Source organism: Rhodnius prolixus, unplaced genomic scaffold (genome assembly GCF_049639745.1).
Source record: "Rhodnius prolixus isolate KJV_2025 unplaced genomic scaffold, Rpr scaffold_1, whole genome shotgun sequence".
Classification (NCBI taxonomy): Eukaryota; Metazoa; Arthropoda; class Insecta; order Hemiptera; family Reduviidae; genus Rhodnius; species Rhodnius prolixus.
In genome coordinates this window covers 68,436,268-68,459,068 of record NW_027411581.1, presented here as the reverse complement: position 1 = coordinate 68,459,068, position 22,801 = coordinate 68,436,268, and the positions used below count along the sequence as shown (strand labels likewise).

Genomic DNA, 22,801 nt, shown 5'->3' with positions numbered 1-22,801 from the left:
GCACCCTCTATTTTACGGATCTTATTGCTGGACTACTTCCAGCCATCTTCTATTTCCCGTCTAGCAATGTTGCCAACCTAAAATAATAAGTTTAGCACTTTATTATTATACAGTCATGTTAAATGATTTCACAGCTACGAACCTGGGCGAGATGTTTTGTTTTTAATTAATAAACATGAATGCAAGAAAAATGAAAGAAACGGGGAAGTACAAGGTCAGAAAAATTAGAAACTGAAAACTCTAAAAAATATAGTTAGGGTAATATTACAATAATTTGAAACTAGCAATGGACTAACACCCTCTCCGGATTGGCGTTAATATGAAGTTTTCCAATTGGTTAATGTCAAACGATTTCGTTTAAAAGTTATGTTAATGCAAAGTGGGGATGGAATTGAGAGGGTGGGGCAACAATTTCACATTAATATTTAAACAGATGGCGCTGCAATTATTTCTCTCCGCCCACTACTCAATGCTGCCAACTTTTGCATTGATTAATCGTCTGATATTACCCAATCAATGTGTGCTGATAAATAACTTACTAATTATTACTATTATTGTTATTATTTTTCCCGAAAATTGAAATAAACGATGTGATTTCTTGTTTAAAAAAATATGGATTGAACTTTTCATACGAGTTTTATGTGAAAAATTTGTGGTTTTCACCAAGCCCACCAGATTGCAGTAGTGTCCCTACCTTGAGCTGAAGCTGCTTGATGAGCTTTTCCAGATGTGTCTCAAGCGTTTGATTAGTGCATGACACAGGAAACAACTAAACCTGTTCAACCCGCATTCTTACCTTCCACTCTTGTCCACTGCTTCTTCCAAGTAGTTCCTGGAAGGATGCTAGTACCCACACTGTACTCCCTGACCTCCCTCTTCTCCCATGTTCAAACATTTACACCTTCGCGGAGCATAACGCACTCCATTAATGGAAAACAATTGCCACTTCCCATCAGCAATAAATCAACGACCTTGAACATTAATTTTGCAAAACGTTCTTGGAAAGAATTGTCAATATGTATTTTTTACTCTCTAGAGAAAAGTGCTCCCTCCAGCTACCTGAATAACGTTCCTCTCTCTGCACCAGATAACTCGCCTTCTCCTCGACATGCGGCTGACATGGAATCCACATACTTGTATACAACTTGAGGGACAGAATGCTTAAAAGATTACTTCAAAAGCGATCAAAACTGATACCCGACAATAAGTTTTTTCATTTTCAACATTACACACACGTACAGTACTACGAGATAAGTGCTGGTGGTATTTGCATCGAATCTGATATTGGAATATGAAGACATAAAAATGGTTAAAAAGAAATATTTGTTTTCCTGGTAATGTGCTACTATAAGCGCAATGGCGTTAAAAGCTATTATAACAATGAATAAGTCACAAATTAGTGGCAACAAATTGATTTGGAATTAGGAATTAGCGTCACCGCAGGAAAGGGCAAGTAATGAATTATTCTAGTCATTAGTGAGCTGTGGTAGCTAAAATACGTTCGAGAAATGGGAAACACTGAAACGGAAGTACATGTAATTTAATATATTTGATACGAACGAAAAAAGAATTCTACCCCCACCTCGCAATAAAAATGGATTTTTATTGGAAGTGTGCGTGACTTACACACACTCACACAGATTGAATGAAATTAGAAACGGAAACCAGCACAGACAACAGGTACACTGCTGACAGATTGGTGTAGAAACTGCCTTAACCTGACTGGTACAGGTTGCATTTGCTTTGCAACGATTTTTTTTGCTGAAAATGAATGAAAACTCACCAAAACCAAAGCCAAAGTAATGATTATTTCCTCTAATTCCTCTAAAGAGGAAGTACTGCAACCGGGCGATTTCGAATTTTGATGAAAATATATTTTTGAAATGCCTCGAGTACTAAACAGCTGTTTTACGATCAAGCCACCGCAACCAACTGAATAAAAAGGGACTCGAACCAAAAGGAAAACTCGCAGCAAGCTCAAACTTCACGTCACGTTTGATTAACCTCCTGAGACCCAACTTTACTAACTTTGTCAAAATCTCGGAAGTAGCCGTTAAGGGAAGAGTTATTTCCGTTTTAAAAGAATCGGTTCACAAGTTTAACTAAAAACATTCACCTGTTTTTAGCAATTAGTACTCTAGAGGCAAGTTAAATCTCTTTTATAGAAACATTTCTCTATAAAAGTATTTTCGAGCTGTGACGTCAACAGCAGCTGCCTTCTATGGCAGCCTAGCTAGATTACAGTAATATTACGGTTCACTGTGCTTTTAAAGGCGAAATCAAAGTTTAAAAATTATTTATTCTACGATTAGAGTTCCTGTTAGTAATATTATTGCGAGTTCGAACCGGATATTGTCCTTTACCGCTGTTAAGTAAATAATACAAAATTTCACTTACGAGGTCCCTGAGGCTAACAAAGTGGTTAAAGAAAGTGGTTTCCGAGAAAATCACAAACGTTTTGAGTAAAGTGGCACACAATTCTATTGCTGGCTCCCTTGCTAGAAGAATGAGTCAAAAGTCAGCAAAATTTAAATATTTCTTGTTTTTTGCTTTACAGTTATGTTGACTAACATATTCCCCGTCAGGAAAATAAAGACCTGTTGATAAAGACCACTTTTCCGGACATCAAAGCTGATATTCCCAGTGAAAACCAAATCTAAAATCAGGAATACCCCCTCTCCTTCTATAAGTACAACGAGATTAAGTAAATATAGCTTAAATTAGTTTTAATTTATTCTGTAAAATGGCACTTTTACTAAACTATTCCGTCCAAATTCGCTATTTCGCTAATGAAATACGAGTATACAGTTTTAGCTTTCATTTTGAGCCGGAGAGTACAAAATACAAACACAAACTCGCCATTTTTTAAAACCACCTGTCTGATTTCGGGGAACTTTAAACGTTTATTTCCGGTTTCGATATCGTAAATTTGGCACGATTGCAATACTTCCAGAGAAAAAAGGCAATAAAATTTTATTTTCCTAATCAAAATATCTTGTGATTAGACAAAGTGATAAATAACTAAGGATCAAGTTAGTCTAGCAAAAAACTTACAGCATCTGCCCTCAGTCCGTCATAACTTATTAAAGTGGAGCACTTAGTGAAGCGGGCCACTCAGTGACAGCTCTGCTTTATCCTGACTTATTCAGATGGACAAAAAGTTCCTCGCTACCGAAAAGAGAGAGTTATAAAGTGACTATTAGGCCCGAGCTGAAAAGTGAAAAAGCTGTTCAGAGCCAGTTTGCTGAAAAACGAATCAAACTACTCACTTCCGTAATGCATCATTAATAATAACTTTTGTAAATCATGTTTTTATTTTTTCTTACCACTTGTAGAACGAAGTATTGCGATCATGCCACTATCCAATTTTTAATTTTTAAGAACTCCTAAAATAGTGTCCAACTGTGTGAATGTGTGAATAGATTCCAAAAGGGGGGGCTATTTTTGTTTACTTTAAACTTCGTTTTAAATACATCGCTGAGTTTTAGAAATATTCTGAACACAAAAAGCGCTTTTCAAATTTGGAGTGTTCTTGTTGTACATAAAGAGTTCTTCGAGCATTGAGAGGGAAATCCCGGTGTATCCCTCGGGCTCATGGGCAATGTAGTCCATTTCAAAAGGAAGTCGGAAGTATACTTTGGCAAGTTTGAACTTTGTAAATCGGAACTTCTTCTGTTCTTTTAGATAACTCCGATTCACGGATGGTAAAGTAAGCGTGGCATGACGGGCGCTATCGACATGGGACTAACTGCCGGATTCAACTTTCCTTCTGACATCTGAACTTTCCTCGCACAAGATTTACAGGAGGCTTTGATTACGTTGGAGGAAGATGTAACCTTTATTTCCTATTTTATCTACTAGTTTTTCTTTCCATAGGTTTCATTTTCATTTTAAATTAGTTTTTCATGTTTTGTTCGTTAGAATGCGCTGATTTCACATTTTTTGTTTCAATCACCGGCCTTCAGCGCAATTATCCCCTTAAATTACTCGTATTTTGTAGAAACAGGGAATATAAAAATTTATTATTGCCCACATTAAGGTTCCCTGTGGAGGAAATATGGGTTTTTAAACTTTCCTCTATTTTTCGTTAGGAAATTACTCCGACCAACCACAAACACACATACCAACATGTAGAAGCACATTCAATGACGTAATAATGCTGTAGGTCGTAATACTTTCTCTGCTTCAGTTTGAGTGGGAGAAAGTAATAAATAGGAATTCAAAGAAGTGGTACTCAGCTGGACTACTAATTTATGACGTACTCATGGAAATGATGTCATTACTGTCCTAATGAATATTGTGTGGACATTACGAGTGCGGTAGCTAGGTTACACGTGTGAGAAATTATAACATCTGGTTGAAAAACTAAGGTCCATATGAATGTGGTAAATATGCGCATAATATCTGGTAGGGTTCTGAAAAAGATGCATAACAGAGAATTAGCTCGTAAATATATCCAGGGTAGAGTGGGTGTGGCTAGTGAGGCGGAGAAGGCAGAGGTCCTGCTCCCGCCAGACTAAACTGGAGGCCATCAATTATCCGTTAATAGCCACGGGAGATGGGCCCGCATAAAGCTCGACTGTGGACATGAAGAGGGTCCTGGGGGTAGAGGCTGGGAGAGAGAGCGAGAGGACACTGGGGACTCCTACTTCCTGAGGGCAGTAGCTACAGAGGAGCAGCCATCCAGGTTCAAGCAGGAGCTACGAGAGATGGGCTCCAGTGTATCCCCTTTATCTCATAGGGGTACGCTCTCTACTGGCTACTTGATGTATTACTATTTCCCATGGTCCTGTCTCTATCTGCCCCCCTCTCTCTGTATGCCCAGCCACTGTTACCACCCCAAACTGCTGCTAGGGCAGGATTTTCCAACTTCCACACTCCAATCTCCTAAACACTAGAAACAGGAAGTAAGCTGAGACTGACGCAATTCCGCCCATTACAACAGCATATACTTTGCACAACTAGAAATCTAAACTATTACTGTATTTACTTAATACCCACACCAGTTTGCTGGACTTGATTCCAAATTCTGTCCAACTCAAAATCAAATAAATACGAAAAAGGCTCATTAAACACAAAATTCAGTCCACACTTCCCCTCAACTGGTTTTCTTTAATTTTTATGTTAAATTTAATCCCTAATATTTAATCCCTATTAGTATTACACATGTAATGAGCTCGAAAACTGCACTTAAATTACTTTTTGAAGAGAAGCTACTGAAGGGAAACTGCCTTAAGAAGCATTTTCCAGAGAAAATGTTTAAATTTCAAATTATAGATCAGCTGCAACATTTTATCTGCCAAAGTATTTAGGAATTATCATGTTTAAAGAAAACAAATATAAACTATATTAATTAAATAGTTTACTTTGTATTAGAAAGAAAGAAGTGAGGTTAGAGGCATAAAAAGCATTCAGATAAACTAGAGCATAAAAATAGTAAATATGAATTTCAATCAGAAAATATAAATTTAAAAATTAAATGTAAACTGGTTTCCGGTAAGATCCTATCCTGCCCTCTATCTGGGGAAAACCCTAAGAGCCATATCCGACTGTAATCCTGGAGACGAGGGGCAACAGATTTAGAAAATATTTGTAACAACTCTGTGTACAACAATTTGTAACCCCCACAAATAAATTATAACTAAAAAAACAATAAACGCAACAAAAACCATCAACATCCCATCAAAAAAAAAGAAGTTCTTGAACCTGAAGGACCTGTCTGAAAAAGACAAACAATTAAATCTAACCTACGGAATAGAATGCAAAGACTGTCACAAAGAATGTATAGGAGAAACATCCCAGTACTTAGAAAAAGACGTACCAACTAAACTGACGTCTGACTCAAAACTAAAAAAGTTATTCTATTTCCCAAACACAAAGATCCTAAAACCAGAGACAAACACAGAAAAAAGGCTTTCCTTTGGCATGTAAATCATTTATAGTACTCTTACTATAAATGATTTACATGCCAAAAACGGAAAATAGATCAAATAGACAAGAACAATCTAAACAAGATGGACGCCAACTTACTAAAAAATACATTAAAGTCCTTTTTTCTTTTGACAATTGGTAACACTGACCTGTTCACGAACCGAAAATCAATCACTCTCAGATCATAGACAGACATAACAGAAGTCAAGATACACCTCACTTATACGTACAACAAATGTAATTATAAATAAATAATAATAAATATTATTATAATTATAAATATTATAAGTAATAATAAATAAATTGTCAATAGCATAAGGTAATTAATTTCTGTAAACTAATTTTTATATATTTAAGAGCTTTGTAAGTAGAAAGGTAAGTACAATTGTACATACATACAGCAAGTGCCTTCACTAAGTCAGTGCTTTACAATATATTACAGATTTTCTACTTCCTGCTGATCCTCACTAACATACAACGCCCCTGGTTAACCTTCCTGAATTAAAACAAGACCATGGAATAGCTGGAAAACATAAGTTAAAGGAACAGCAAACTAATTTCCCAGCTCCAGAAAAGCTGCCGGGCGATTGGGGCTGACATTGTTACTGCTAGCTAATATATGAGGTCACACCAGTCCCCACTGATTTTCCAATTATATACTCGCTACACTATCGATTGCATATCCCATCCCATAAATAATCGAATAATGCATTGTTATATTAAATTAAATCTAGCAGAAAATCACCTTACTAACTTACACCATCACTTTACTTTGTAAGATTGATACTTCATTAATACTTACTCCAGGACCTGGAAACGTTGAGAGTTGACACTCGCACGACTTTTATTATTGAGTTCCAACTTCCGACTTGGTACTTTCTTCAAACATTGAGTAAGAAAACTAATTTCATTCTTAGTAACATCAATTTCAACCTCCTTGAAATACTGAAGTTTCCAACAAGCTGATTATGAATTAAAGAGAAATTTTATGATGTTCTGTAATCACAAACATGCATCTAAATAACAAAATGTTCCATCTAAATTTTCACTAAATACAGTAATTTATCGATCTATCTAATACATTTTTTCAAAATAAAGAAATTTCGAAGAAAGAGATGAACAAAAGACAACTTTGCATTTGATAATAACAAAACGAGGAGTACAAGAAGCAGTTTACGTGCACCCTACAATCCAATTAATATGATTACAAGGCAGACAGAAATAAACCAAATACTGAGCAAACTCAATCTAGCAGGCGGAGGAAAAACACCGCACCTATTACCGGGTTAAGTCACCTGATTGAAACCACAACAGAATAAAAATCATGACCAAAAATGTGCTGTGGCCTATAACTTATTAGAAACATATCTTCAAATCGATATTGCCTTTCTTTAATCGATATAGAATTGAGAAGTTTCTGTGGAGAAGTTTGTTCTAAGACCTTTACTTTTTAGGGCAAAAGATCCGAAACTCTAGACGATTCCTCAGTAAAAGAATCATACTCGTAAGAGAGAGAGTGAGTGTGAGAGGGGGGGGTACACAATTTATCAACATCAACAAATAACATCGACTTTATAAGTAATAAATTGTATAATATTTTATTCATCAATCTAGTGGAGCCTCATTTATCGATTTATATTTTATTTAAGGGCTTATTACCGGCTTCATTCTTAAATGGCCGTAATTGAAGCAATAACTTTAGTTAATGAACCTGTAACCATTACACGATATCATTCAACATTACGCTTGTACGAAAAACGTTTGTTTCGCTATTCAGTCAGTAATTAATTGTGGTGGTTGATGTTGTCATGGTGCCAAAATTATTACTTTTAGTGTGTATTGGACGGTTCTGTCACTTATGTATATATTGCTAATATATCTGGCACTATAAATGTCTGTCTCTTTAAATGCTTATTAAACACAAAATTTTTATATATTATTTTATATAAATGTGGCCAAACTCAGTAAATAGGTCATGTATTAAAAGCAGAGCACATGACGTCTGGCTATTTTCTGTAAATTTTGTCTTTGTTTCCTCTGCTTTCTGATACCACAATAAGAAGTGGAAAAAAAAACCAGTTAGGAGAGCCTAGTGCTTCTTTTATGTAATTGAAGATAACCTTATTCACTGAGAAGGTTTCGAAGACTTAGTATCTACACTGGCTGTAAGGACAACTCTAACTTAATCCAAACAAGACGTTAGAGGCAATAAGTGGGGTGCTTCAGTGCCAACCAGTATTCCAAACACTTGTAAACCCAACACAACTAACCCCTAAACCATCCACTTCTAGCTTTTTTTTAAGCCCAGCTTGGAACTGAACTTTTAGGATCAATATTTTTTAATATCTCAACCACACTCAGCTTTTTATTCAAGCGAAGAGGCCATCAAGTCCCTCTGAACATAATAGTTATTCCCAGACCTTTAAGTATTGGAACGGTTAAACCAATAAGTCAGGGATTCTCCGCCTTTTCCAAACAAACCCAAAGACACCAACTTTTCATCTCATCTTCTCCTCCTCTCCAGATATGCGAGTATTCAGTTAGCAAACAGCCAAAATCATTATAAAGAATTCTGGAATTTCCAGTCTAGTTGTTCTCTTTTTTTCAATATGGTACCGCGGTAAGCAACAAAGCTTCTACCTAACTTCCTTTTTCCTATTGTACGAATAAACAGGAGAAAATCTCCTGTAGTTTTCCCTTTACCCTTGTGCCACTTTTTTCTTTTTTCAAACTTTAAAATCTTGGAACTTTGGTTGGACAGTAATTTCTCAAAGGCAAAGAGCGAGTGTTGTTAGTTCCGTTACTGCATGCGCTAGTGGAATCATTAAAATACCATCAAGTTTTCATTTGATCGTCAATATGAAGCTTTCCTTTCTCCTCCAGTCTGTATGTTACCATCTCGCTTCACTAGACTTGAGATGGCGACTATTCTTAACTAACCAATCTCTCGTCTATAGCCATCTTGAATCCTTGCTGGTCCATTCCAAAAACCGTTCTTGGTTCCTCCCCAACAACATAACTTCTGTTCATCTGATCTAGCTGCACCCATGGTTTCGATAGCCTCAATACTCTCTGGTAGATTTCCTCTGTTGCCTCCCGATATTAACATTGCATGAAGCGATCCTGTAACTGATCCTGAAATGTGGGAACTAAAACATTATGATGTAATTGTAAACTTTGATCGAGAACAGCAGGTTACATCACGCCAGCTGACAGTGCAATAAGTCGAGACGATAACGATCGCAAAGTTTCCTCATGGATGCTGATGCATGGCCATTTTAATTTGGATCTTAATTTCCGAGACTTACTTCTTGTTTGATTGTTTTTTTAAATATCAGTAGTTTTCCTTTGTTCAACTCGCTGAAAGTGAGCATATTCCTTTTATGTTCACTCTTTCTTCCATAATAACGTATGAAACTTCTATTTAATCTCCTTAAAGATTAAAGTGCTGCACCCATTAGACTGAGGCAGATAAGAGATATTAAACTATACATGCACAAATTTTTAAAAAACTGCTAATGAATAAAATAATTATTCTGACATTTTGAAAAATACAGATATTCAATTTTAGAAAGGTAGGCGTGGTTTAATAAACAGTTCTTGCTTCTGATTGGCTCTTCAACCCACCTACTTTTCACACTACTACTCTGTACTGTGGTTGGCCAATTCTTTATTATTAATTATTTCTATGAAAAATAAAAGTTTAATTTCCCTCCCCCCCCTAAGGTATTTAATGAAGAATCAAATTATGCAATTAAACATTTTTTCAATAAAAACATAAAAAATAAAAAGTTTTCTCATTCATTCATTCATTCTTCATGAATCAACTCATTCATGAGGGATTCTTTCGAAAATTCTGAAAGCTGAATCTAACAATATTTTATTCAACAAATTTTTTATTTTTCAGAGATACTCTCTCGAAAAAGGAATTCGTTTTTATTTTCATTTCCTGTTTTTTCCTTTGGAAGGTTAATGGCCTGGACTTCCTTTACGACGAACTCTGTGTTGCACGACAGACAGATTGGCATTGCCTAAATGTCAGAAAGTTGAGTCTAAATGTCACAGCCAAGAGGTCTTCCGCCGTAAGATTCTGAGTGAACATGTGACTCCTCTTGAGTGATTCCCAAACAACGGTTATGTAGAATAGGAATAGTAAACTGACTAAACAACATTCAGATAGTTTAAGAGGTTAGTAAGAAGATAAGATTCATCTGCTTTCCTTGTTCCTATTAGCTTAGGGTTACAGACAATGAATTTGCAAAACTCACAAGCCATTCCTGGACAGAGATAGTGTACTGGAAGGGCAAAGTGCAATTTAGTCAGGTTTGTGAAAGCCAGATATGAAAGGGAAAGAGCGGAAGTGGCTGGTCGGTTGGACCCAATGTACTTTCTAATGGTGTCTCGTCGGGTATCCTGTCACCCCTGTAAACAATACATTGGACACTCCTTGAGTGCGTTATTGGGTTATTGTATCCCATCAAGCGATCTTCTTTTTGAGAACTTTGATGCAGTAACTTGCAAACTGTTAAAGAAACTTTACCATGGTAAGAATGGTCAGTGTGTGCGTGCGTACTATGGAAACATTTTCCATGCTGAGTTCCTGTGGTTTGTCACCCTTCAATGCCGCTTGTTGGGTTTGTTACCAAACTTAGTCCCTATTGCCTTGGCACATCATGCCCAAGTCCCTTTATACAGTTTGCACCGCGAGAGTCAAAACTATTAACTTTTCCGCTTTTTTCATTGACGATTATTTTTATTTCCATTTCTCACTTTCTCTCAATATTAACGGAAGGAATTGAACAGGAAGTACTGTTACAATCATGAAAATTCGTTATTTTGAGTTTTCCAGGGAAGTGTTGAGATTCGCTGTGAGTGTTGTTACCATGAGACCATTACTGAAACATAGAAAATTGCTGAATGTTTAAATTAGACCTTCTAACGTTAGTTCTGGGAAAGTGGTTAGAAATAATTCTAATCCACGACAAAAGGGCAAAAACCTTTTGAAAAAATAAGAAAAGCTAATTTGATGAATGCTACAAATGTCAGGTTCGTCAGGAACTCCGCTTTCATCAAGAATACCGGGCATTTTCCGGGTAAAAAATTTCCAAAAATAAAAAGAAAACCAAATGAAATAAACTTTTAATTAAATTTAGAAAGGACGAGAAGGTTTCAGTACGAAGGTGAACAAAGGATATTAATTCAAACAAGCAGAATACATTCGCAAGCACACTTGCAAGTAAGGAGTACATGTTACTCGCTCATTTTGGTTGAGACGTCAGCTGTTTCCTTAGTTTAAATTTTGGCGGACGTACGCTTCTGAGAGCTAAAGAATCAGGGTAGTTAGTACCAAAAGAGCATTAGTGCATTATGCTAGCCCATGATTAGAGGGCCGGAAAAGACAACGTTCTTGCGCTTGAAATCATTTAGCTAGATTGTTAACTAGAATATAGCTCTGCTGTAGATGATGCTGAAGATTTCTGAGCTACAGCTTTGCAGTCTAAACTTCGGCTCATTCTCATTATTCTTTGCACAGGAACATTTATTTCCACTTCCGTTAGATGAATGTTTTAACTTAGAACACGATATTTACTCACCTGTCTGGCCATTGTTGTGGTATTAATAAAATGAACCCACACTAACAGATCAAGAATGAACTAGTAACAATTTAGAGGCTGCGCCGATGGAGTTGCGGAAAATATGAAAGGAAAACTCGGTCGTTTCTCCGGAAATCTTTGTCTGCAGAATATATTGGTAAAATAGAAATAAACGAATTGAAGGGAAAAAGTAAAAGCGTCAGAGAAGAAGGTTTTAATGTTGTGTTTCCATAGTGACGAGTGAAAATTAGTTTCTTCGCCTGAAAGAGAAGGTTATGTGCGCACAGAACAGACACTCGCACATAGAAATAAGCCGCTATGGGCGTCATGGTCATGTGAAGACCTGCAGCAATAAGCCGCCTCTGTCTATCCGGGTCAGGCGACACTATGGTCCGGCAACAAGAGCATAGATAGCGTAAATATGTCATGTTTATAATATCTATGTAAAAAGCTTTATTTCCCATGCATAAATGTTCACACTAACCCATGGGTTACCACCTCACCTACTTGCTCCCTCCTCACACCCAGAGCATTGATATACCCAGGATTTACCTATTCCACTTTTATGCACTGTGCAACATACCCTTTTCAGAACACATTCAGGAGGAGGAGGAGGAGAAGAAAGTAGATACTTACGACACCCTCATTGAAAAACGTTTGAAGCGCACACTCACATGACCTTCTCTTTAATACGTGGCCGGTTGAACCAAATGGTTTTTTCAAATCTAAAATGTTATTTTAACTTCTGTTCAAACTTTAGGAAAACTAAATATCTCAAAAAGTCTCAAGTCACAGAAAGCATAACTTACCATGAGGTTGCAATGTTAGCCGAACTAAGGAGAGTTCCGAAAGAAATCCGTCAATCAGAAAGGCATCTTTTCTTTTTGTCCACCTAGACGGTGCTGGCTGTATACATAGACGGTGCTGGCTGTATACATAGACGATGCTGGCTGTATACATAGACGATGCTGGCTGTATGGCGAAAGCCAATGCCAAAAAAAAAGCAATTATTTCTTTAAATTAGAGTACAGACGCACGGTAGGACCTCATATTTGAATCTTTTTATCTTTAAAATGTTCGGTATTTAATCTTGCTTTAGTGTGTGCGTGTATAATGTTCAAGTAAGGACTAAGTTGGGAAGCCCTCAATTCTCAAGCTTACTATATTACTACATCACAACACAAGCTACATCTGCTCGAAGCTCAATTCCACACGGCTTCATCTTCTATTATCACATTATTACGTAGGTTTTTTTAATATCTATGTACATGAAATCATATACATATGAAATTTTCAGAATTAAGTCTCCAAAAATAAACAACTTAAGACTTACTTGGTGAGGAATGTTGGTGGAAACTAGGCTCTACCACAGACTACTCATATAGAAATATTACTGGGGTGGAGATTTCTTCGAAGGAACTGAGAACGATCGAAGAGATTGTACCATTCAGATCCTTTCTTTTACGTCAGATAATGAAAATAAAACCAGTAAGTAGTTAGAGTAAGTGGGCAAGCAGGATACTGAATAGAAATAGGAGGAAGAAAGTTAAAGTGATAAACTAGAGGGACTTAAATAGTTTTTGTCCCAAGAGAAGGTTGTAAGAGAAGTGAGCAAAGTTCAAGAAGTTGGTCAGCGCGCCAAAAAGTGAAACAACAGCCTTCTGTAAAGGGGTGGTACCCGGATATCGCGAGAGTATTAACAGGGAGAGTAACTGGGCGCAGGAAATAGAAAACTGGAATAAAGTCTAGTTAGAACAAATAGATAACCGGAGGTAAGGAACAGCGCGGCGGCAATGTGGCGGGAAGAGAAGCTACAGCTTAGCCTCGTATCTATGGCAACTGGTACACATTTGAGCGGCGCAAAAAACATCACTTTACACACTCCCTAGATAGGCTAGTTTTATCTTCTTTTCCACACTCCCTTCACTGCTCCCTTCCCTGAACTCTGGAAATACAGCTAAAAGGATATCATCAGAGTAACCCTATACTCTCTTATTTACCTAACAGAATTTCCATTGTCCTTTCAAATTTATATATAATTTTTCCCGCAGTTTTAGAGAGAAAACTGTACTATCAACTTCCTTCCGCTAGTTTTGTTTTTTCCTCTTTTATTTATTTTCACTTCACCTGAAAAGGTTCAGTTTTCACCTTAGACGCACGTTAGAGGCTATCTTATTTTATTACAAATAATTTGCTGGGATCACTCCCAAGACTTTACGATAACACAGTCGAACAGAACGTCGTGTTCGGTTATCTTTTTATCGATTAGAACTGCTGTGAGACTCAGTAGCAGGTAAATAATGACTAGGCTACCCTCAAACTGGCAACTTGGTTGGCCGGATTTTTATTTTCCGCTCACAAACTTCCGAAAATAATTGGTTCCTGCAAATCGTTTCAAATAAACTAACCTTACGTAACATAAACAATTATTATTTCAAGTTTAATTAACATCCTTCCGCCCATTTTCGAAAATAAATAAAAAACTATTATTTAAAGTTGTAATTCCGGTGAAGTGGCTGCTCCCCCCATTTGAAATTCTTTCCATGGTTAAAGTATTACTTGGTAATGTGTCAGCGGAAACTCTCTCCTGGTACGGAAGTGACAATTAGAGACGTGCAGCCTGTGACCCCTTCCGCCAACTTTATTTGAAACGTTTTCCAGAAAAGTTCAGTTCGACGAGTGTTGGTGGGGGAGGGGAGTTAGGTTTCTCTCTGAAGGGCCATTAAATAAATTAAACAGTGTTACCAACATTTTGATTTTGATGAAGGGGAGAAAGCTCAAGTCGAAATCACCTGAAAGCTTTTCACTTTTTTCGGTTTTCTCAAAACCCAATCAAGTTGAACTTTTTAAACTTGGCTTACCTAAAACTCATGGTTTGATCATTTCTACATGAAACTTTATTCCTATTTTGAGGTGTTTTATGCGAGCTTACCCGTATAGAGAGAGCCTCTCTGTAGTCTGCGGGTCTAGCGCTAAATAATGCGATTTGAAAGCTGTTAAATTCAAAAGTTTGCAAACAATTCAAAACTTTATTGTCACTTACAACTATGAGAATGATTTAGTCCTGAGATTATTTCACACCAATTTCTTAATTCCTGCAGTTCTACGTTTCTCTTTCGTGTGGCTTTCTACCTCTCTTCGTTAAGCTTTTAGGGTTTTTTTAGTTTCTTCCAAAATTTAACTTCAGTAATCTTTTCTGCAAGGAAAGATTTGGAAAGAATGAAAGAGTGAAAGAGGTACTTAAAAGAAAAGAATGGTGAAAAACCGGCTTTCTTGAGATCGCGTTTTTCACTTACATTTAAAGAAAAACTAACACTCCCAAGAGAGAAATATCAGATTAAGGGCAATCCCACTCTTACCCTGCTCCTGCCGCAGTAACAAAGACTAAACCAATAAATAGCCGGTTCTACATCTTTATAGCTTTCTTAGTTAACTTACTTTGAAGATTGAATACTAGCCTAGAGGGGCAACAGGAACTTCACGAAACAAAAAAGTATTGAGTCGGATAGCTTCAAGATTGGATCTTCAGACCTCTTCTCTACTCTTTCATTGCTTTTCTTTTATCCGTCTGCCATGCCCCCTAAATCTATTGTCCGTATGAGAAGGGGTGCCCCGAGACAGCTGAAGAAATAAGAAGTATCCTAAAGGGAGGAATTCATCAGGGATGTGTTGGTAACAGGCAGAATTGATAGAAAGGTAGGGGGAAAAAAAGTGCGAGCCAGTAGAAGTGATGCTAGTTGAAGGGATCCCTTCTTTCTCTCTAACAGAGAGCAGTTGGTACACCTGTATTCTTTAGTAAAAGACGTTAGGGGTACGTGACTTGGCTATTGAAATAAAGCAACCTATATACATTTTCTTGTTTTCCCAACTTAACGTTATTTTATTTTTCAGGGGTTAGAGTTTATTTTATCTAAGTTCTAGTAACGGTAGCACTGCGATCAAATATTCGCATTTGAACTTTCTAGCAGGGCTCTCGGCAATCAAGTTCATTTTTAGAGAATGATGAATGGTGTGACAGTGTGCACATTGTAACATTTTAAAAGTATCGTGTCAACTGGTCCCGGCTGTGGCTTGACGCTTTAAATCCCGTTACCAAAACTGCCATTTCCTTAGTTTTTGGGATTTTTCCAAACACGAATCCTCTTTTTACACTTGAGATATCAAATGCTTACGTAGATATCATTAACGCCAAATTGAAATATTTGTTTAGAAAAGTTTCAGTGCTATGCAAAGACCTTCGCATCATTTAGTTAAAATCTCCTTCTTCTGAAGAGCCAATCGCCTCATCGAGCCCAAATCGTAACGAAATTGTCAGCCAATCCCTCACATCCTTGAAAATTAAAAGACTAAAAGTAGCTAAAGGAAATTCAGAGAATGGAAATGTTCCTAGACGTATTAAAAACTGTTGACATACTACAAGGAAGGGATTAGCCCAGGTAAGAACACCAGATTTCCACGAGCAGGTGCCGCATTTAAAACCAGGTGCCGTAGATTTTCTTAGAGCGCACGGTCATGGGCAGTGTTGCAGAAGTTTGAATTTCCTTTTTATTTTTTTAAACTTTTCGCGATTTACCAAAATCCCCCCACTTTAAACTTACCACTCCACTTTAATCCAAATACTTCTTTAATTAATTTATAAAGCTTCCTTCAATTTATCAATGTAAAACCGAGTCCTGTTTAATAGAATATTATCCTGATAAAGAACATATTACACATTATCAAATCCTTTCTATGCAAGCTCCTTTGGATACAACTATCCTAAAATATGAATAAAAATATTACACCTCAAGTATTTTCACTTCCGGCTAGAGATACTCTAATTGCCTTGAGTGTGAATCTGAACACCAGGATGGAAAAAGTAATTTATTTGCCAAATACTCAAAGAACTGATTTATTGATCAGTATTGTTCTTCACAACTTAATCGATAAATGCATAATGAAAATCCAAATATCGCACATTAATTACCAGACTGTTATCGAAACAGTAATAAATAGCCTCGATTTTCTTGTAAACTGATAGCAACAATTACATAACTCTTACAGTTCGTCTAGGAGATAACCAATACATACATATTCAATGCATTGGCTGCAGAAAGTTAGCTGGAGTGGTTCTCCAGAGGGTTGTATGGTATGGCCGACCTTATCTTACAGTATTCTGATTAGAATACCAACACACATACACCCAAAGCCACTAAAACACCCCTTCTACTGGTAGAACCTATTCGATATTATTATAATAACTTCCGTTTCAATTGAATTTCATTGGATGTGCGCGCATGCAGTATGAAGCATGTTTGCTCCCCCCTCCTCAACTCGGCTCAACACAGAGAATTCCCAGACGGCCGGTAGTAGAGTGCAGCTCTTCCGGAACTCAGTTCGCAGCTCCTAACTCCCTCCCTACGTCCAACTAAACTACCACCACCCCTCTCCTCCAATAACTTATTTAAAAAGCTAATGTTGGTGACTTCCTTATCTTCTTCTTTACTAGCAAAAATTAAGGATTTTAAGAGGAAGTTAAACACTTATGACCGGAATTATAACAGGTAATAAGAAGACCGCGCCACTGCCTCACAGATCGTCCTCCTTAACCAGCTCCAACTAGCGCTACCCTTTTCTCTCCAGGATGTCTTTCATATTCTTTATCAGGGATAATCTTCCATTCTTTGGAGATGACGTCTCTTAATCATGTTATCAGATCGTTTTCCTACATCAGTTCCACAGTCCTGCATTATTTCTGATCCCGCATACTTTGCTTTTCTTATCGGATTATTGATTGTTGAAAGCATTGTTCTTTCAGAGAAGCAATTTCGGTAAAGAGCGCAAGCGCCTTGAGAATTGACTGGATTACTGGGTCTTAAAGATTACCTCAAATGGAAATTAAAAAGGCGGAAATTACCAAGTTGAAATCGCACAATCAAGAGTGCGGAATTCCCAAAAGTACCAAGAAGAAAAAGGGCAGTTTGAGAAAATGATGCGGACTATAAGTGCTCTGTTGATTGGAAAAGCTTTCAGTAGAAATTGACTTTTCTTAAAATATACGATCGCCTACAGTGAAAATTTCACTTTTGCGACGCTTCATATTTCAGCAGGAGAAGTAAAATTGAAATGAATGACACCAATGCCATCCAGATTTCAAAATCAATAACACTTTCCTCTGTTAGACTAGCCTTAATTAGATCAGACAGCCCCTTGGTCTCAGTTTTCATTATGAGCTCACTCTCCAGTTCGCACCTAATTATTACTATGTAATCAATACCTAATTAATATTGGGCAAATAAAGTTTGCCAATAAATTACTGCAAACTTACTGAGAGAAACTTTCCTTTGTACTTTTCTTCATTTTGTTCTTAATAGATAACACCAAAGAAATAATTTATAATCAAAGTTTACAAACTTGGCACGAGAAAAAAAGGAATGAAAATGAAGTTTATAATGGCAAGACTGAAAAAACTGGACCACAAGAAATCAGATAAGATTAACCTTCCAAGAGTCAAGTAGTCCGTTGTCAAGTAAATATTAGATGGATTGTAACTGAGGCCGCTAGTTGCTGAGTGACGCCAACTAACAGACACAGCGACTAGTGACAAAAAAGTTGATCCACGGTGCTAAAAGTATTGCGTTAAAACCGGAAATCGGAGGACTGAGATTCCCATTTAAATTTTCCGGCGGACTGTGAGTTCTGATTAAAATTGAAGAATGGAAGCAAAAGAAGAAAACTCCAAACTAGACGGAAACTGAAGGCCAATCCAACCCCGAACATCAAATACTCTGCAGCGAGCCAGATTGAGAAGCACAAGCTCGCCTAAGCCAATCACCAAGAATCCCAAGTTCTAGGATTGCCGGAAAGTTGGAGAACAGATATACACACAGATTTGAAATTGAAACGAATACGAAAACCTTCAAAGTTTAACCTTCCATATCTCATTACCTAGTATCATTAAAACCTTCTGATTGCTATCAGTTATACAGCTAACTTTTCTCTACAATTTGGTAAAGAAATCATTAAAATCTAAACAATAGGAACAGAGATATAAAGGTTTGAAATTTTAACTAGTATCAATAATTCCGAAATTTCACCTTCTACGAGTATATCTCATTAACCATCTCCTAAACAATAACTTACAGTTTAAATAGTTATCTGTGAGTCTTGGTTAACCGTCATACTTTTAACTGGAATGATCTTTTTAAATGTTCTAATAGTTTTGGTCTCCAAAGGATCCTCAAAGGCAAGTTGCGATTATAGTAGTTCTCCCTAACAGTCAAAGAGAAATTGAAGTTCATATATGCACGATTTTAATACTTCTTTTCTAGTAGGAGTAAGAGCATTTTTGGTTTATAGATTCACGTAGGGTAGCTTTTACCAATTCTTCTTGCTTAGTTTTATGAAAATGTGAACAAGCGTTTTTGAAATATTAGTAAGAAAAGTTTTGGAGCGGGCCTTACTTGCGTGGGGCAAACTTACCTGTTTATGAGGCACAACGTCACGACATTTAAAATGCAAATCTGTACCAAATTTAAATTCGAATGACATGAAAATCAGTATACACGTGTCGATAATTTGAATCGATTGCCATACATCCCCTTAATAGTTGTATGAGCAGAATGTCGGGTGGGGGTGCTATAATCTTTTATCCTGCCAAATTTTATCAATTTGGCCTAATATTTTTAGAGTAATGGGCATTAATAATTTTGGAGGGGGCCTTACATACATAGGGCTAACTCCTCTCCCATTGCATGTAGATCGTGGAGACCCCCAAAAGGCTCATCTACATAAAGTTAGATTCCAATGGCACCTCATTCATGAAAATCGGTTCGCGCGTTTAGCCTCTACGTTGTTTACAAAATAGGTAACCACAACAACAACAAGACCAATTTTTGAAATGCCGTTTTTGCTCTTTCATTTCTCTCGAAATCTATCTGATCTGGGAGGGGGGGGGGGGGGTTGTCGCAAAAAAATTAGAGTTATAAAGGAGGATTTGCCCTGTAATTTAAAGAAAATTTGGGAATTATAACTTTTATAGAAAAAGAAAAAAATTGTCAAAGTTGGGTGTTTTTCCACGTTACGCTTTTTCGTGCAGTTTCTGACGATCAACCTACCGGAGCAGTTTTAAGGATATCTGGAAAAATGTATATTTTAATAAAAGTGCACAAAACTAGAGATCTCTGGTAAATAACGGAAAGTGAATGAACCAAAGAATTGAGTAGCTAACTTGAACATACCTGCCACTTGGAGCGTTGCGTTTCTTGACGTAGCAGTGCCGGCTTGATTTGTAGCCACACACCAGTAGACACCGTCGTCCTGTTCCTTTTTGCCGTGAGCCACTCTCAAGAAAAACAACGAACCAGCCAAATTAACTACTCGATGTGTTTTTGAGTCAGGGCTGGTCAGATCGAGTTTTTCACCATCTTTGTACCAGTCGATACGTGGTTCTGGGCGGCCTTCGGCTTTGCAATTCAATGTGACCGGATCATTTTTCGGGACTACTGCGTCAGATGGATGTTCAGTGATGCGTGGTGAACGGAATTGACCTGAAAATCGCAAGAGAGAAAATATATCAATAATACGTATATGCAAAATTTGTGTCCGGGTAGACTTCTTCCAAACAACAACCACCCAGATATCAATAAACTATTAAAAACAACCAGCCCAAATAATTCTAGGAAGGCGCCTGGTAGAACCTAAACTCTGGATGAACATATGGTGTGCAAAGAAGTAAGATCTTAACTTCACAACCAAAAATAAACCCTGCAACAAGTCAACCCTTAAAAGTAGATTTTTTTTCTGTTAGACGTTAAATTCCTCGCCTGGGGAACTAACTTGGTCATTAGATACATCTTTGGATAAATCATCCTGGAGAAAAACTTTGTCTTCAGGAACAGAGGTAGCAAAAGAAGGGACTCTACCACCTCTCCTTCGCCGACAATAATAACATTGTCATAGAAAATGGCTCGGATTTTCTTTTTTCCTTGCCACAGAATGGACTGAAAGAGCTGGGCATCGGACCTAAAAGTTTTCTCCAGCTAAGATAGCACTAGCGCTCATTTTGTTAGCCGAGCCGCTTCTGGAGCTGGATAAAACCATCTTTCACTGCCATTTCTTAACTTTCTAAATACAATTTTTCCCCCACTCACATTTTATCATTTGTCTTCTTCGCTCCTTCCATTTTCCTTTTATGCTTTCTTCTTTTCTTTATGACGAACTCAATGACGTAGGACGCTTTCTTTCGGACATACCTATCATTTCATAATGTATTCATCCACAGCCGACTGTGAGGCAGAATTTGGTGACCCGCAAAACTTCACTTCCTTTTCTTAATTTAAATTTCTATTCCTGAAATTTCATTTTGTTTTTGTTTTTTTTGTTTGTTGCCCCGGAAAGTAGATATTAAGCACAGCTTTGCTCCACTTTGCAACGAATTTGTGAAGAAGCTGAGACAAGTTTGTTTCTCCGGTGTCGCTTAAACGACCACACCAGCCGTGCGAATTGGCGCCAATGAAACTAGCGGATAACAGAGAAATGAGTAAAGCGGAAACATGAGAGCAGTTCAATAGTTTCACTGGCAGGAAGCAGCGGATCTCCAATTACAAGGTTCAATTTAATTTCATTGATTTCCTTTCCAAATTGCGCTGTTCTTTGTCCGTATATCAAACTAAGCCACGGAGCATTTCTTTGTTCGACTGACAAATACTTTTACTCATATATATTATTTGTATCTATCTATGATGGGATGGGATAAAAGAAGTTAATTAACTGGAAAGAGGTGAGCTGGCCAGGTAGACATATTCATTGCCAAGGCAACAGAAATCCTGCGAGTAGATCTTTCTTTTCACTCGGCAGCTCCTACCCAGAGCTTAGATTGTTCGCTCAATGGTGAGATATTTCTTTCGTTTACTCCCCCCCTTAACCCACACACCAAATACTTCTTTTATTCAAATACTGCCCACCCTCTTCTTTTTTAAAGCAATTCTATTTAATAAGATCCCAGAGGAAGAGGAAGGAAGCAAGGGGAGAAAAGTGATCTTCTTTCAAAACAACCCCCCTCCCCCGCAATCGACCCCCCCCCCCCCCACTCTGACTTAGTTTTTTTTAAATATTTCAAGAAGAATTTTTTTTCCTAGTCGCGGCGAATATTTTTCTTCTTAATTTATTTTCAGTCTTCTTTAAATTTTGTTCGTTCTCCTCCTCCTTCTTCTTCTATTGGATCAATTTTTTGTGAGATCTTTTCAAAAAGAAGCAGCATCATTTATCAAGTGGGAAAACTCTTTATTTCCGGTTTGTGCTCTTTAGGCTGAATATTATGGTCGTATCTAATTTTTAGACTAAACTTTGCACCGGACAAGTTTGCTTAGAGGCGCCACACTGTAATGCTTTCAATAAGTGGCTGCAACTGGTCAACAACTGGGATAGGTTTTTGATAAAGCACAAAAACCAACAAATGCACTGCAGTAAATGCACCGCAGTAAATGCACCGCAGTAAATGCACTGCAGTAAATGCACTGCAGTAAATGCACCGCAGTAAATGCACTGCAGTAAATGCACCGCAGTAAATGCACCGCAGTAAATGCACCGCAGTAAATGCACCGCAGTAAATGCACCGCAGTAAATGCACCGCAGTAAACAAAAAAAAATCACAAAATTTCAATCAGTTCACACAAAGCGTTACACTAAGATCATACGTAGAAACAGGACTGAGGTGAATCGGACCTCTTTCAAACATTCTAGATAATTTGTCGTATGTAAATCTTTGCTAAATAGTGAGAATCTTGTGAAATAATCTTAGATTTCGTTCACGTCACAACTTGTGATGTCCAATTAGCAAACACTTCGGGCGATTTTCTCTGGAATTTGAATTTAAAGACTCTTTATTGGCCAATCAAAAGGCCGCCGGTATTGCGACTTAATCCATTAACCATAAATAAAGATGATTCTGGCTGAATAAGTGAATTGAGGCTGTTTATTAAGACCAGTTCCTCTTTTCATTGTGAAAATGAATGATCTTCAGGATTGGACGGCAGATGCAAACGATCTTCTGCTTCTTTGCTCTGAAACCCCAATTCTTTTCACTATGATGTTCAGATATGGGATTTAAAGGTAAACTTGAGATCAATCTAAGATGAAGAACTTTGAGAATGGCGGGAGGCTGCCTAAACTCCAGAAATGGTTCTTCACTGGTTTCGAAATTGCAAATTAATATTATTATATAATTATTTATGAGCTATTTTCTGCTAAACTATCCAAAGCCAAGTTGAGACAATATATTTTGTGGAGCGATTTGA

At 37.3% G+C, this 22,801-nt stretch overlaps 1 protein-coding gene across 4 annotated transcripts in view; it reads right to left on the bottom strand.

Moving 5' to 3' along the window:
* Positions 1–22,801, bottom strand: part of LOC141446303 (roundabout homolog 2-like) — a 295,539-nt gene that overhangs the window by 94,930 nt on the left and 177,808 nt on the right. For all 4 annotated transcript variants that reach the window (XM_074112851.1, XM_074112850.1, XM_074112852.1 and 1 more), the window contains one exon: positions 19,745–20,053. In XM_074112851.1, the coding sequence (XP_073968952.1) occupies positions 19,745–20,053 (309 nt within the window). The remainder of the gene's footprint in view (positions 1–19,744; positions 20,054–22,801) is intronic.